Here is a 14,262-nt window from a genome sequence, read left to right on the forward strand (position 1 = left end):
ACCTTAAAATTAAAGTACTGGATTCTGTGAAAGTACAAGGCACCAAATGTATCATCAGATTTAGACATTTGTGCTAAATATGCTTTTTAAATGGCTGCTGCTCAAATCCTTTTGTTTTTTTCACCCCTTCTACCAATTTATTTAGTGCTGGTTCTGCTAGTATTCTTAGTCTATGCTCCCATTTTCTTCAGATTCGATACAGAACCAATGATGATTTTTCTTGTTAAATCAGTCAGATGCCATTCCTAGAGTGGGTCAGTGAAATGAATGTCTGAATTCAGCTAAATCCAGATTTTGTCTCTTCAAATGCCAAGTGCTCAGAAGCTCCTTTTAACTTGAGTTCCACTTGAAGTCTAGTGAAGCTGCTAAGCACATAAGGCCATACATTTTTGAAAATTCTGAGCTGAATATCCATTTCAGGTTTTGTGTACATAAAACAAGGTCTCACAATTCTCTAGCAACTCTGTAAGGATTGAAAAATCCGTGACTACTGATACCTTGAGAGACAAGCTTGTTTAAAATGTTAGGTCTGTGAATGGTTATGTAGATGCAGTGCCCAGAATTGCAGACTCAGCTTTTGACCCAACAGGTCTCATTCCCAGTGTTACTGCCTAAAAAGTTCTTATTGGTGCTGCCCTTTATGAGATTTTATGAGAATGTAAGAAGACATGTATTTTAATTAGCATGAGAAAAAGTGCAGCTGCTATTTCACCCTATTTTTAATCCAGATAATTCTCATTAAATAAACTGTAGAGGAAAAGGCAAAAGCACCACATTGCTTTTCAAAGTGTTGGGCTTTTTCCCAGCTAAATGTTGCTGGTGATGAGAGATACAAGAGATTTCCCATGGATCCAGGCCTGGAGAAGGTTTTTTAATGAGCAGGGCGGCTGCTTTCCCCGTAGATTGCTGCGTGCAGGCTATGAACCCTGGCATGCTCTCTGGTTGGTGGGTCTAAGAGCTTATCTATGCGCTTCCCATACTCTGAAGATGTCAGCACAGGAACAGTTCTTGCCATTTCCTGTGAAAACACAAAAGTCGCCTTAGAAGAAAATCACAGGGTGAATAAAAAACATGGCAGTTTTCTATTGCTAAATGTGCTGTGGCCAGGGGTAAAATAACTGACACAACTGTACAGCATCTGCAATATGCATGTGTATTTGTTTAGCACCCTTACTGTTCTATCCCTCCCCTAGTTTTTTATGTTATTTTTATCTTAGTAAAACATGAATGTGTCACTAGATGACAAGATGATAAGATACAGAGCTGTGGACTGATAATTTTTTTACACAAAGACATACACACGTGATTGCCATGTGATTACTGGGAAACTAAATGAATACCATGTGATTACTGGGTAACTAAATGCTAGAAAAACACTGATTTTATTTTTATTTTTCTTGTGCACTGAGTTTCATGATTCTTTTGAAAAACAGGAGAGATTTGTGCCCCCCGTTACAGGAACACCTACCCTGCTTGCACAATTCAGTGAAAGCACAGCATGAAAAAAATCAAAGTCTAAAGAAAAACCCTGAGCAACCACTAGCCCATGCAAGCTTTCCCTGAAGGAAATAAAGCATACACTACTTTATTTCTGCACAATGAAAGGTTTTACTAAAAATACTTGTAGCTGTAAGATTACAGAAATATCTGCTTTGCCATGATGGAAAGTGGACTTGATGAAAAACAACCTGACCAAGAAAAGATTTTAAGCTTGTTCTTAGCAAGCTGCACTTTAAGTGGCTGTGCAATCACTATCTGAATCTGCAGTTCCTTCCTGTGTTAGAGCAACAGGGAGCTACAGAGTCAGAAGGGAAAGACAGGATTTGTTTGTTTTTCTTTCCCTAGCCAAAGGTCTCAGATTTATCCAGCTGCTTGTGTATTTGCACACTGACTAACATAGTAAGCCTTGGTCTGCAATGTGTTTTTCTCGTCTTATAATAAACATAGTATCTAACAGACAAATCAAAATGCAGATGCCACACCATAGTTCAAGTGCAAGCAAATTACTACTTTGCTACAACAGACACAAGCCTGAGCAAATCAGCACTTATGTTCTGCAAGGATGCTGGTGGGAGCACTGATTGGTGGGATCTCATAGCAGGGCAGTCAGCTGAGAGACATTTCCAGCCTCATGGCCAGAACCTGAGGTTCTTGGAAAGATGCTGTAAACACTTTTTAAAAACAAACTAACTAACTAACTAACTAACTAACTAACTAATTAAACCACACAATACAAAAGCTCATTTCAAAACAACCATTTATCTCCCAGTTCTCCTGCCCACCTTACTCTACCCTCTTAAAAGCTATTCAGTACACCAACTTTTAACCCCAGCAGAATGAAAATCAAGTCAAGAAGACTGGCAGGCAAAATTAAGATAATTTCCTCCCCTGCCCTAGTTGTGGATAAATGCTGAAAAATGAGAAACTAAATAATCTTTGTACCATCAAGAAAGACTTTGTTAGAAATTCAGGGTTTACAGTGCTAATGACAGGCAGCAGTATGTAATTCCAACAGTTTGTGTTCCTTTTAAATAAATAAGTTTATTTAAAATCAGTTTTCAGCATCCTTGGTAGCACAGTGCTGACTGTGCACACTGGCATTTCATCTTTGTGGGTTTGGCATTCAGTGGGTTTCAGATTTTCCAACAGTTGGCTGGGAAGCATCCTGCTGCCCGCCCTCGCAGTGTGTAATTCTAGCACTGTTAGCACTTGCAATCAGCAATGGCAGCCCTGAGCACACACTCCACTTCAGTTACTCAGCTGCATGTAGCTAAACCGAGTATCTCTCACTGTACTCTTGAATTCCCTGGGTGCAGCCAGGTTACCTGCAGGAAATGACGGGCTTACTTGCAGTGGTTTGCTTTTTTCTAGCTCAGGTAAAGCAGTGTGCTGTGGTGGGTACAGTCTGTCTGTGTTCAGTGTTGAATTAGAAAGATGTCAATTGTGGTATTTTTATTTATTATATTGTATAATTTAGTTATTATTATATAAAGCCTGAGAGGGCCACTGTGATAAAGATGAATTGAGTATGTGATCTGCACTTAGTTATGGTTACAGTGTTGGGTGTCATGACATGCAGGAGGATCATGCTGTAGTATTAAATCACTGTGGGTTTGATTGGTATCCATGCTAATTAAAGGGCTGGATTAAGGGACACCTGTTTGTTTGGACAGTCCCTTGTATGCACTGCCCAGCACAGCTGGTATGAATTCTGGGCCATACAAGTTTGCTCTAGGAAGAAAGCCAATTGGAAAGTGAGATACAAGAGCTCAGTAAAAAGCTGTAATTTTATATTGATGAACTTTCTACACAGATTTCCTACTTGAAAAATATGCTTGGTACTAGGGGAGGGAGGTTGTCTTTGTTTTGTTTAAATAAGAAGTTTAATTTCTAATTGGAGTAGTCATTTACATAGATACACAGTTTGCATTTGAGTTATTAGGTATGAGCAGGTGATGCTAATGGGCACTCCTGGGATTCCTTTGGGAGCATCTAATGCTTCTTGCACTGTCTGATAGAGTTGAAGGACATTATGGCTACACACTTGCACAGAAATGTCTGGCATATATAACTGCTAGTGAGACGAATCCCAAGCAGTGGGCTTTGTCAGAAAAAAACAATTTTATTGAACAGAAGTTAGAGCAATTTGAACTCTTGTGTCATTCTCCTTCTTCCTTCTCTATAACCATCAAATCAGGCAGCCATCCCTATGTCCCTAGCCTACCCATCACTCTAATATCTCAAGAACTCATTGGGATTTTGAGGTCATTATTACACAGTGGTTGCACTTCATTTGGTTTATGACAGCCTCTGCCTCTGTGTGCAGTTTCGTGTGTGTATGCATAAATATAACTATATACACAGACGGTGGTATATATGTGTATTATTCAGATGCTGCATGCAAAAATACATCTACATACATTTATCATATATATTATAGTGTTTCTGTTCCCAAGGGAGTATTTACCTATCAGGCTGCACATCAAACAGAGATTCTGCTGGCCTCAAATACTTGTCCATCCTTTCCCAGGTATGCCCATGTGTTCTGATTGACCACACCTTTGCACTAGCTCCCTATGAATTTCCTTCCCGCAGGGTAATCAGGTGTAGGTTTTCCTAACAAACTCACCAGTTTCAGAGACTTGGGCTTTCATAGCAAATGCTGGTGGGTGTTAGAGGACAGTAGTGAAGTCATGGCCTCTGAATCCAGTCCTCTCAGGGAAAAGAGTTTTTAAGCACCACAGAAATAACTGCAGAACCACCTGAAGTACAACTCTTGAGGGGCACAGATGGTTCACAGTACACCCTGCACTCTGCAAGAGAGGATTTGCCTCTTCCCCCTAGCTTTAACTTGCATATGTCTTGTCACCTGGAAATCTTCAGGATATGAAAGAGCAAGAGCTAATTTGGGTGTCTTCAAGCTAATTTGGGTGTCTTCATGGGATAATGCTTTCTCCTAAACCTGAAGGCTGATGTCCTCCTTCCAATTCCTTTCTCACAATATGGGCTACATTATAAAGGGTAAAACAATGCCTAGAGCTTCCAGTCATGTCAAAAAGTACAAAACACCTTAAACAAAGATAATTATGAATTTATCAAAGGGTTACCTCCTCATTAATTTTAAGGCCACGAGCCTTTGCGTGTTTTCTGTCACATCGTGGAAGATATTGGTCGTAATCGTCTGGTATTCCAAAAGCAGCATCATAGGTGAAAAAATCTCCTGTCTTGAGAAAAGGGGGAAAATGGCTAATTCACATAATTGCTTTACTTTACAGATTACAGAATACATGTAGTCAAATCAGTATCTACATAGTGCATATATTGCATTAGATGATGACAACTGTAATATTACTGACCTCATTAGGAAGTTTGGGCCAGTCCTTTTGAATAGTTTGCAAAATTACCTAATGACATGTGGTATTATTTATTAACTTTGTTCAGCTCTGAAATTTCCCTTGTGGCAATTTACTTCTTTCCACCCCCTGTAATCTGTTGTAATTTTGGAAATTGATCTGATCTGTTTTAATTTTCTGCACTTAATATTCTCCTTCCTAAATTTCTGTATTTGTCAAATGATCTGGCACATTTATGTAAAAGCAAAACAGGGGCTTTCAAATAGACAAAGGTACCCTGCACTGTAAACATAATTTCTGATTAGAGCAGAATTGAGAAATGTGCCACAGAGGTAATCCTGTGATCCAGTGGTATACATGACACAGGTATGTCAGGCATTAAAATAAAGCACACCCCAAGCCATAATATTGTTGTTCAACTGTTGACATAGTTTGCTTCCAAATATGCAACATAAAAGATCTGCTGTTCTAACAAAGGCGTTTGTGAAATCCAGTCAAGAAGATCTCATAAATGGAATCAAAGCAATTTCAAAACTAAAAAAAAAAACTTTTCAAAGAAAAAAAAAAAAACAAAAAGAAAATCCCCTACTGAAACAAATATGCTGCCAGTTGTTACTGAACTTCATTAAGGGTCGATATTCTGTTAAAAATGTCAATCAAATAGTCAATGGCTTTGTGCATGGCTGACTAAAAGAATGGTGCATTTTGTTGGGCTTTTTTTGTCCTCTAATTTTACAGTGTGTCCAATTTAACCTTTTAAAATCTCATGTACTTTGAGATTTTCAAATTACAGTATTTAAAATACAGTGGTATTCTCCAAATATCATGGCAGGTCAAGAAGGTTAAAATAATTCCATTAAAATGAAACCATAGTTAAGAGCACTAGGGAGACACTGCTGTAATTTCAGGCTTTGTTCGTAAAGGTATCTCCAATACCTGGCTCTGCCAAGAGGAGAGATTATTTTGTATTTAACCTATCTACCCCTTCACTACTCAGAAACCATTGAGCTTCAAAGGATTTCAGGCATGTTCAAGAGCACCCTGCAATGATTGTCATCTCCATGATTATTTCCATGCTTCCTTGCTTCTCCTTTCCTCCCCACACTACCAGTTTCATTCAGTGAGCATTTAATTCGTACTCATCACTCTTTGCTGGTATTCATGTGGCATTATTTGTTACTTGTTTCAGAGTAAGAAAGAGTAAGTGTCATCTGTTGCTCATGTCAGAGCAGATAATTCATCCTTTCTGGAACTTGGAGTCAGCCAACCTATTATATCTAAAACTAGCTCTGTCCCAGGTATCTGTTTAAGATTTTCTGCCAGATTAATAGAGACAACACTTCTTTGCTCAATACACTGATAACATTCTGCTGCTGTTTCTCTTTGTTGTAAATGATAACTTGGTTGGCCTGGGTGGTGGTGGTGGTGGTGGCATCAAGCTGTTTCTTAAACCCATCAGAGCGAGTGAGTCACACAGAGCTGATGATAAATCTGCACTCAGGGTGGGCATCCTCTGTGTACTGCTGCTAAAGCTAAATGCTTTGCAAGCATTCATTAGTATTCCAGACACACATAAAATAGGTAATAGCTTTCTCCACATCTCAGAAGAGGAAACACCAGGCACACTGGCTACAGTAACTTATGTAAAGTAATCCAGGGAGTAACAGTCAACCAAGGGATTAAAAGGAAGGAATTTCTGGTTTCTGGCCATGCAATGAGCCCATCTTCTTCCTACTTCTCTCTGCTTCAGTCTCTGATACATGGTTGGTTTTAGGTATTTAAGCTGCAAAAAGGAATGAGATTCCTTTTGCTCTATAAATAAAAACATTCAACTTATCTAATTCCTAAATTTTGCAGAAGAATGGGTTGAATCTGCTTCCTGCCCTGTGGCCAAGGCCTGGGCTCTGAAGAAACCTATTAAACAACTGTTATCACTTTTTGTTTCCATGCCACTGGAGCAGCTTTTTTCACAAACCAGGCTGTTGTGAGTGTGAAAGCAGACTAGGAAAAGCTCTGCCATAGGGCTGCTAATTCTGTGCAGTCTGGTGAGCTCCACCAGCTTCAAGAGCACCATGCCAGCCCTCTGACCTGCCCTTACCTTACTCTTGTTGTGCTCTCCCTACTGTTTTGTGAAGGATGGCACCAACTGTGACTTCTCACCTTTGGGTCAGATCACCCTGCCAAGGCAATGTTGGAATCAACACAAAAGAGTCACAAGAGAAATCTTCTTGTCTTTTAGCAGGGCCACCTGGTCAATGCAGGAAATTTGCTGTTCATTCAATACCCAGCACAGTGCTCTGGTCTGTACCCTGCCCACATCCCAGGGACACAGGACCTGCAAACGCTCACAAACCACCAGTCAGCGCTGCCCAGTGCTTGGTGCATTCAACAGCTTGTCACTTGGGTGAGGAGAGGACTCATGGGTTGTATTTATTGTTATAAATTGCCATAGCATTGCTATGTTACATTGACATAATAGGTATTTCAGAACTTTTTTATACTATCTTTTTTTTTTTTTTTTGAGAAAAAAGCTGGTTAACTTCAATGTCTCATATGATACTTCATAGAAAAGTTCACCACCCAGGAACTGTAGCTCAGGTGAGCCAGAATGTGTCAGATTGTTTTCATTTCTGATTTTAAATATGAGGACAGAATGAGAAGCAATGGTGACATAATGGAGCAGAGTGAGGAGTGAGGCTCCCTGCCAGCACACTTGAGTTACCACACATTGAGTGGCAATGTACCACCTTCAGAAGCATTCAGTTACAGAGGCATATATTATGTATCTGTAACATATATATGTTACTGGTTTGAGTGATTTTATTAAAGCTGACCATGCAGAAAATTCATGCAATGCACATGGAAAATCTTTTCCCTCAAATGAGAATAGAGAAGTTCCTTATTAAAGGGTTCCCAAGACTGTGTGTTACAACAAAATCCACTGGTGCTACATCAAACCCTAGTGACAGATGACACCTTTCCTAGTGTTCCTCCTAAAAATGCCTCACATTTCATTGATACCAAGTGGCCTATTCATCCTCAATCCCTGGGAAATAATGTCTCTGCCTTTTCTTGTTATCCAGTGAAAAGACCTTACCCTCATTTGTCATCCACATGTAGCAAACACACTTTGCAAAGGCCTCTGATGGTGACTCTTGTTATTTTGGCATTAGATAGCCTAGTAATAGAGATTTATGTCCCACATTTCTGTATCAGAAAAAAATTTTTCCCTGTGAGTGTGGTGAGGAACTAGAACAGGTTGCCCAGAGAAGCTGTGGATGCCTTATCCCTGGAGGTGTTCAAGGCCAAGTTGGACAGGACCTGGTCTACTGGAAGGTATCCCTGCCCATGGCAGGGGGTTGGAACTGGATGACCTTTAAGATCCCTTCCAACCCAAATCATTCTATGATGCTATGACAATTTTTGGCACCTGTCTGCCCAGGCCGCTCATGATGAGGACGGAGCTCTGCACCGCGTCCAAACAGAGGGTCTACACTGCTCAGAGACCCACGGGGAAAGCTGGTCCCTGCGCTGCTCCCCGCCTGTCCCGGCTCGCTCGCTTCACTCCCTCACCTTGTGCGGCCGGTTGTAATAGCTGAGCTCCGGAGGCCCTTCCCGTTTGGGCGGGACGAAGCTGAAGGCGGAGAAGGAAGCGAGGGCAGGCCGCCTCCTCCCCGGCGCGTTGCCGAGCGCCTCCTGCGCCAAGCGCGTCCCGGTGGCGGCCATGCTGCCCCGCGGCCGTTACCCGGCAGCGCCCTCGGGCACCGCCCGGCCCGGGCAGCCCGGCCGCAACCGCCCCGGGCGCGGATGGGCTCCGGTGCTCGGGGACTCCCGCAGAGCTCTGTCAAACCTGAAGTGTGAGTTCTGGACACCCGATAGCGGAGTTTTGGTCTCAGTCTTGTGCAGCGACCTCAGCTCCCTGGTCCTTTGTGTCCTTGGAAGCTGGGGACCAAGGTTAGAGGAAAGCCTAGCCGCACGGGACTGACCTTTTTCTGTGACAGCTTGCACTGGGCCCCAAATACCCCTCTAAGTGGGCAAGTTGAATAAAACCACACCACAGCATGGAATTCCCACCAAAATAAGGAGCCAGTGTCATGAGGACCTTGGGCTTCTCTCTTTGGATAGTAGCTCGCCTACTCAGGCACAGGCTTTCACACACTTCTTGAACTCTGTCAGGCTGTGACCACTTCCTTGGGGAGTCTGTTCCAGTCCCCAACCACCATCTGGGTGAAGAACCTTTGTATAATATCCAGCCTAAACCTCTATAGACACAGCTTCAGGCCCTTCCCTCAGGTCCTGTCACTGGTCACCACAGAGAAGAGATCAGTGTCTGTCCCTCCTCTTCCTCTCATAAGGAAGCTGTAACTGCAATGAGATCTCCCTTCAGTCTCCTCCAGGCTAAACAGACCAAGTGACCTCAGCTGCTCCTCATATGACTTCCCCTCCAGACCCTTCACCATCTTTGTTGCCATCCTCTGGATGCTCTGTAATAGCTTAATGTCCTTCTGAAATTGTGACACCCAAACCTGAACACAGGACTTGAGATGAGGCCGCCTCCGACCAGAATACAGCAAGACAATCCCCTCCCTTGCCCAGCTGGCCATGCTGTGCCTGATGCACCCCAGGACACACCTGGCCATCCTGGCTGCCAGGGCACTGCTGACTCATGTTCATCTTGACATCCACCAGGACCCCCCAGGTCCCTTTCCATGGCACTGCTTTCCAGCATCTCATTCCCTGAGTTGTACATACACCCAGGGTTTACTCATCCCAGGTGCAGAATCCAGTATAGAATGCTCAGCCATTTCAGGCAATGCAATTTGAAAATTCTCTTATATACTTACTTGTGTTGGGAACACTGAAAATAAGTCTTCTGGGTATAAATCTCAGAGTGACTGTAAAACTGCTCTGCCCTAGTAGCACCTGGCTCCTAGTTTTGATATTCACCCCATGGTTACCCTGGTTTAATACATATATCTAACTATGCCCATGCTGCTTCTTCTGTGGTCCTTAGGGATCTGTGAGTGGCTTGGTTTAGTTTACCTTCGTTGTCTGTAACCACAGGTGTAGAGCTACTGTCCTGTAGGCACAGCATAACTGTTATTAATGCTACCAGTAGCTTTTGGTAAGCACTTTTACCATAGCACTCTCCCAGGCATCTTGAATTTTACCAAACATCCAAAATTTATTTTAAATCCCCCACCTTTCAGAGTACTAGAAATCCACAACTGATTGTTTCAGGCATCTTGGAGCCAGGCAATAATTCAGCTACATCGTCCCTATGTAGCTGCCACTCTACCTTTATAAATCTACTGAATTACACAGACTCCAGCTTCTTTGCAAGTGTCGCATGGAGGCTTTATAATCTGCAGACTGGTGTGGGTGTTTTTTTTAACCATTAGTGACAATTTCCATCTGCTTATCTAATAATGTCCCTCTACCAATTAAGATCCTGTTCTTTCTGTAGCATGGGCCAAATTAGAACAGTGTAAGCGAGCAGTGGAATTGAAAATCCAACAGCTGCCTTGCATCAGCTTCCTAAGCAGAGACCTGCTTGCCACTGTGCAAGTGCTCTTCTGTAGTTTAGTCCGAGCACAAGGAGATAGCAAGCTCATTTATAAAAAGCAACTCAGCTGAAACTGCAGCTATAAATAGAGCCACAAGAAACTGTTCACCAGAGATACCAACTAAGCTAGACAAGAGCTCTGAAGTCAGATCTGAAATATTTCCCTCCAGTTTTCTTTCTACTGTTCTCATGTAGCTCCTTTTTATTAACATTAAATTGATGGAATTTAATTGAATTACAGCATCTGGATGCAATACAAATTGTCACAAATACTGCTAAGATTTGCCATACCACCACTCCCCCCATTTGAAACAATTAAAAAAATGCTTTTTACTTAATTTTTCCTTCCCAGTGAAGGTGTAAATCCTTTTAGAATTATTTGAAACTTACAAAGGCTTTTCTTCCTGGTCACCTTTTGCAGACTCCCCAGAAGCAGGATATGAATGCCCAGGGAGGTTTGTCCCAGCTGCCACCAGACTTTATTAACATGCTAGTGTTAAGTGTATGTTTATGTTATAAAATAGCACGGAAGGTCAGTGTGTTTCCTTAGTAACTTCAATACGAACATGTAAAAAATGGAGCAGTTTTAGTCTATATGGTGAAAACTATGCATTCAAATACAACTGAGCTAAGAGACCAAAGTGTTAAAAGTTGCTTCAAATTTGGTGTCTTAAGGAGGAGAAGTTCAATTGCTGCCCTTTTGGAGAGTAGTAATACTCCCTCAGGTTCCACTGCTAAGGTGTCTGAGTTTTGAACATGTTGGTATGTACTTTTATAGCCATAGCGTGTCTCAAAGGCAGGGTCACTGTTCTGAAATGTCAGACTGTTTTGCAGAATAACTCTGAAAAAACTTCCTAAAAGGAATATGAAGCAAATAATAATGGAGACAGGGAAAGGAGACACAAAAGAGACAATGGGGAAGGGAGACAGGATGGACAGAAGAGGACAGATGACATATAACTGGACAGGGCATTGATAGAAAAAACAGGAGCTGTTTTCTTACTACAAGCTGAGGTACTTGTTCTAGCCTTTTGTCACTTAGAGCTGAGATGACAGCCTGCTGTCAAATTAAGGTTTAGCAAGCCCTTTCCTGTCTTAGCTCTTTGACCTCAACATGTATCAGTTTGCCATATGGCCCTGACCTTCAGCTGAGCCATGAAGGGGAGACAGTCTTTGCCAAATATGTTCCATTCGATGGCCCTTGAAAGAGGCTGGAACAAAAATAGCTCAAAACTTGTCCCCTTTCTACTACCATAGCTTTGGGTCAAGTTCTTTCACAGAGTGCTTGTTTTTTCTGGATCCTAATTACTGACTGAATGCCCACCTCAAATGGGAAGGCTCTTCAGGAGCATTGCATCCATCCCACAGGAGACAGTTCTCCAAGAACTTCTCCCATTTGAATCCTTCTCACAGTCTGTAGTCTGTCATGAATGCTTCACCATGGGTCCCTTTCTTGAGGTGCAGTCCTTATGGAACAGGCTGCTCCAGTGCAGGTTCCCCATGGGGTCACAAGCCCTGTCAGCAAACCTGCTATAGCACTGGCTCCTCTCTCCAAGGGCTCACAGGTCCTGTCAGGAGCCTCCTCCAGCACAGCTTTCCCACGAGGTCACAGCCTCTTTGGGGCATCCACCTGGTCCAGTGTGGGGTTGTCTGTGGGCAGCAGGTGGATCTCTGCTCCACCATGGACCTCCAAGGGCTGCAGGGACACAGCTGCTTGGTGATGGTTTGCACCACAGGCTGCAGGGGAATTCTGCCAGGAACATCTCCTTCCTTGCTGCCCCTGTATTTCCAGAGATGTTTCCTCTCTTTAGCTGCTAGTTCTGCTGCATTTTTTATCTCTTCTTAAATATGTAATTCCAGAGCTGTTGTTGATGGGCTCAGTTTGGCCAGTGGTGGGTTAGTCTTGAAGTTGTCTGGCATTGGGTCTGTTGGACATGGGGGAAGTTTCTGGCAGCTTCTCACGGAGACCACCCCTGTAGCCCTGTTCTCTTCTCCTTGCTACCAAAACCATGCCACACAAGCCAATATAGCTGACTGATACTTGCTCCAATTCAGATCAATATTCTGTTCAATAACTCTCTTGGTAAGTAAAGTAGTATACATTTTTATACATGAGGTGACATAACTTGCATAAAAATTGCTATTTGTAATGCTTTTTTGGTATCAAACATGAAAAATTCTAGCCCAGGAATATCAACCTTTAGAAATACTTCACATGCATTTTTTCCTGTCAAAACTGAGATTTTAATGAAGAGCATCTCAATGGCTACAAATAGATTTGAAAAACTCTCCATCCAAAAAATTTCTAACAATTCTTGGCTCAATCTTTGTTTTAAACAGGGCATCCTATAACATAAAGGAGTTCATATCTTTATAGCTTTAAACATTAATGAAATGCCCTTGTCTTGCATTTTGACATGTCAAAAATTACATTGACCTGAATAATTCCTGCTTCTAAATCTAAAAATGCTTAAAATTAATATGTAGCAAGCTTTAGGTTGAACTAGTTATAATTGATTTATATACCACTTTTGACAAATCCACACAAATCTGAATTACTTCAAAGAACAAAAAATTATCTTAGTTACATATTTTATTTAAGGCACATACATGTCATTCTACATTTTCTCAGAATCACTTCACTAATTTAGACAAAAAATGAAGAATAAAACAAAAAATTCCTAGATTTAAAATTGTTTGGGGTTCACCTGTAAAAAGTCTTGAAGGGTACTAACTACACCTAGAATCTGCTATCTGAAAATTAAAAATTAGTGTATATTCATATATAATCACAACAAGAAGGAAAACTATGTATTAAAGTACAAGATAACAGTACTTTAACAGTACATCTTCTGCTATATGAAGCTTCTTGTAAACATAGCTTATTATTTATCCCAGTATAAGGTTCTAAAAACAAAACAGGGAAGACTTGCAACAGCTCTTCCCTCCCATCACTTTAGAGACAAGCAGACTGAACTACCTGTGTCTCAGTGGAAAAAGGAAGGATTTGTAGATTTACAAAATGGAGGAAGCATATATGAATATAAGAAAATGAAAAATGCTTTTCATATGGCATAAATGTCTATTCATATAGCACTAATGTCTCTCTTTAGAAACAGCAGCTAAATAGCAATAATTTACAGGTAACGCAAACTATTTCTGTAGTTTAGAAAAATATCTGCAAGTTTAATCTTTCTTCCTGTCCTTTGGTAGCCCTCCATGAATTGGAGCAAAGCACTGACTTTGAAAACCAATTCCAGCAGGCTTTCCAGGTGTTCCCGTTTGATTCTCTTTTTCCCAAACCACAGTGAATCACTCTTATATTGATCTTCTGGCTGCTGGCTCACAGTGTGAAATGCATTTGCATTGTACTTTTGGAAGTCCCACTCTGTGGTTCACTAAGGAGCTGTGAATTATGTCACCAACATGAAAGGTGCAGAACTTGACTCTTACTGTGATGTGGAATATGTGGAATGTCAAATACTGATTTACATCATTATCATAAAGTTTTTCAGGTTATGGGCTGATACATGAGTAGTGTTATATCCAGTTACTGAGGCTGAAATTGCTGCAGGAGGAGGAAATAAAGTTATTTTCTTAAGTGTAACTAGACAGCAGAAAAATAAATCAATATAAACAGTAGATATAAAATGCATTGGAAGATAAGAGGTATTTATTAAATACAAATAGCTTCTCAGCACTAGAAAGATAGTAATACTCAGCAACTGAAGGCTAGAGAGGATGGTATGCACTTTTCTTTATCTGGGCAAAGATATGTGTATCTTTTGCCCACTTTCTTGTTCTTTAGCAGGATTTGGCTGCAAGAATCTAAATGCAGTTACA

At 41.4% G+C, this 14,262-nt stretch overlaps 1 protein-coding gene across 1 annotated transcript; it reads right to left on the minus strand.

Annotated features, from left to right (window-relative positions):
* Positions 1-704: 704 nt before the first annotated feature.
* CFAP90 (cilia and flagella associated protein 90) lies at positions 705-8,680 on the minus strand. The gene is made up of 3 exons (XM_054636345.2): positions 8,427-8,680; positions 4,608-4,724; positions 705-1,018 (listed from the first exon to the last, which is right to left on the minus strand). The coding sequence occupies exons 1-3, from the start codon at positions 8,577-8,579 to the stop codon at positions 872-874; spliced, it is 417 nt and encodes a 138-aa protein (XP_054492320.2). The 5' UTR covers positions 8,580-8,680; the 3' UTR covers positions 705-871.
* Between the last annotated feature and the right edge of the window lie 5,582 nt (positions 8,681-14,262).

Source organism: Agelaius phoeniceus, chromosome 1, assembly GCF_051311805.1.
Source record: "Agelaius phoeniceus isolate bAgePho1 chromosome 1, bAgePho1.hap1, whole genome shotgun sequence".
NCBI classification, from domain to species: Eukaryota; Metazoa; Chordata; class Aves; order Passeriformes; family Icteridae; genus Agelaius; species Agelaius phoeniceus.